This window comes from Arachis ipaensis, chromosome B09 (genome assembly GCF_000816755.2).
Source record: "Arachis ipaensis cultivar K30076 chromosome B09, Araip1.1, whole genome shotgun sequence".
NCBI classification, from domain to species: Eukaryota; Viridiplantae; Streptophyta; class Magnoliopsida; order Fabales; family Fabaceae; genus Arachis; species Arachis ipaensis.
In genome coordinates this window covers 38,076,299-38,077,245 of record NC_029793.2, presented here as the reverse complement: position 1 = coordinate 38,077,245, position 947 = coordinate 38,076,299, and the positions used below count along the sequence as shown (strand labels likewise).

The window sequence follows — 947 nt, the reverse complement described above, 5'->3', positions numbered from 1 at the left end:
CTATTATATCTCCATGGCGATGGCGAGAGCAAGCTCTGGGCTACAATACCCAGAGCGCTTCTACGCCGCGGCCTCCTACGTCGGATTGGACGGATCCAACTCTCCCACCAAAGCTCTCACCGCCAAGTTCGCCAAATCCACCGCCCTCCTTCTCTACACTCTCTACCAACAGGCATTTCTCACTCTCCCTCTCTTCGTTCCCTTCTTCCAGATCTATTGTTTTCATAACCAATGATTCTCGCCAATTAATCTAATTCGCTGCATTTACGCCACCATTGCTTCTGATCCAATGCGCACGGATCAACACGTGTCAGCGCCAAAGAGAGAACGAGTTGTTGATTTGCCTGTGATTTATCTTATTAGTTCTGGCTTCCTTAGCAATATGGGGGGTTTTTTATTTGGAAATTGAAGTAGGGTTTGCTGTTTGAGGAGTTCGTTTAATCTTTCTTGCTGAGTGTGTGGTTTGTTTGTTTGTTTGTTATTGTAGGCTACTATAGGACCTTGTAATATCCCGGAACCGAGTTCGTGGAAGATTGTGGAGCATAGCAAATGGGCAAGGTTGGTTTCTGTGCTTTCATCATTCCTGCCGCCTTTCGATCTATGCAGTTTCTATGTAGTCACTCTGATATCTGATCCATAATCCATTTCCTATATGATGTGTTCGTGTGTAATTATCATTCATTCCATGCTGCTGATTTTATCTTTTTTTTTTTTTTAATTTTCCAATTATTGTTATTCTTGTAATATGAATTAGTCGTTGCACATCATTGTCGTGGATATCATTAAAAGTTGTTGTTGGTTGACGATGCAGCTGGAACCAGCTCGGAAACATGTCTTCTACAGAAGCCATGCGACTATTTGTGAAAATATTGGAGGTGCCATGCAAATTTGTTTATTTCACCATTCTTACTTGGTATGATTTGGAATGTTTGCTGACTACTTTCACC

The 947-nt window shown here is 42.0% G+C and overlaps 1 protein-coding gene across 1 annotated transcript in view; it reads left to right on the top strand.

Annotated features, from left to right (window-relative positions):
* LOC107617483 (acyl-CoA-binding domain-containing protein 4) overlaps nt 1-947 on the top strand; it is a gene marked incomplete in the record, with an annotated part of 8,540 nt that overhangs the window by 278 nt on the left and 7,315 nt on the right. Inside the window, 2 exon segments of the mRNA XM_016319251.2 lie at nt 1-172; nt 488-558. The exon segment at nt 1-172 is cut by the window's left edge and continues 1 nt beyond it. Coding sequence (XP_016174737.1) covers nt 14-172; nt 488-558 — 230 coding nt within the window.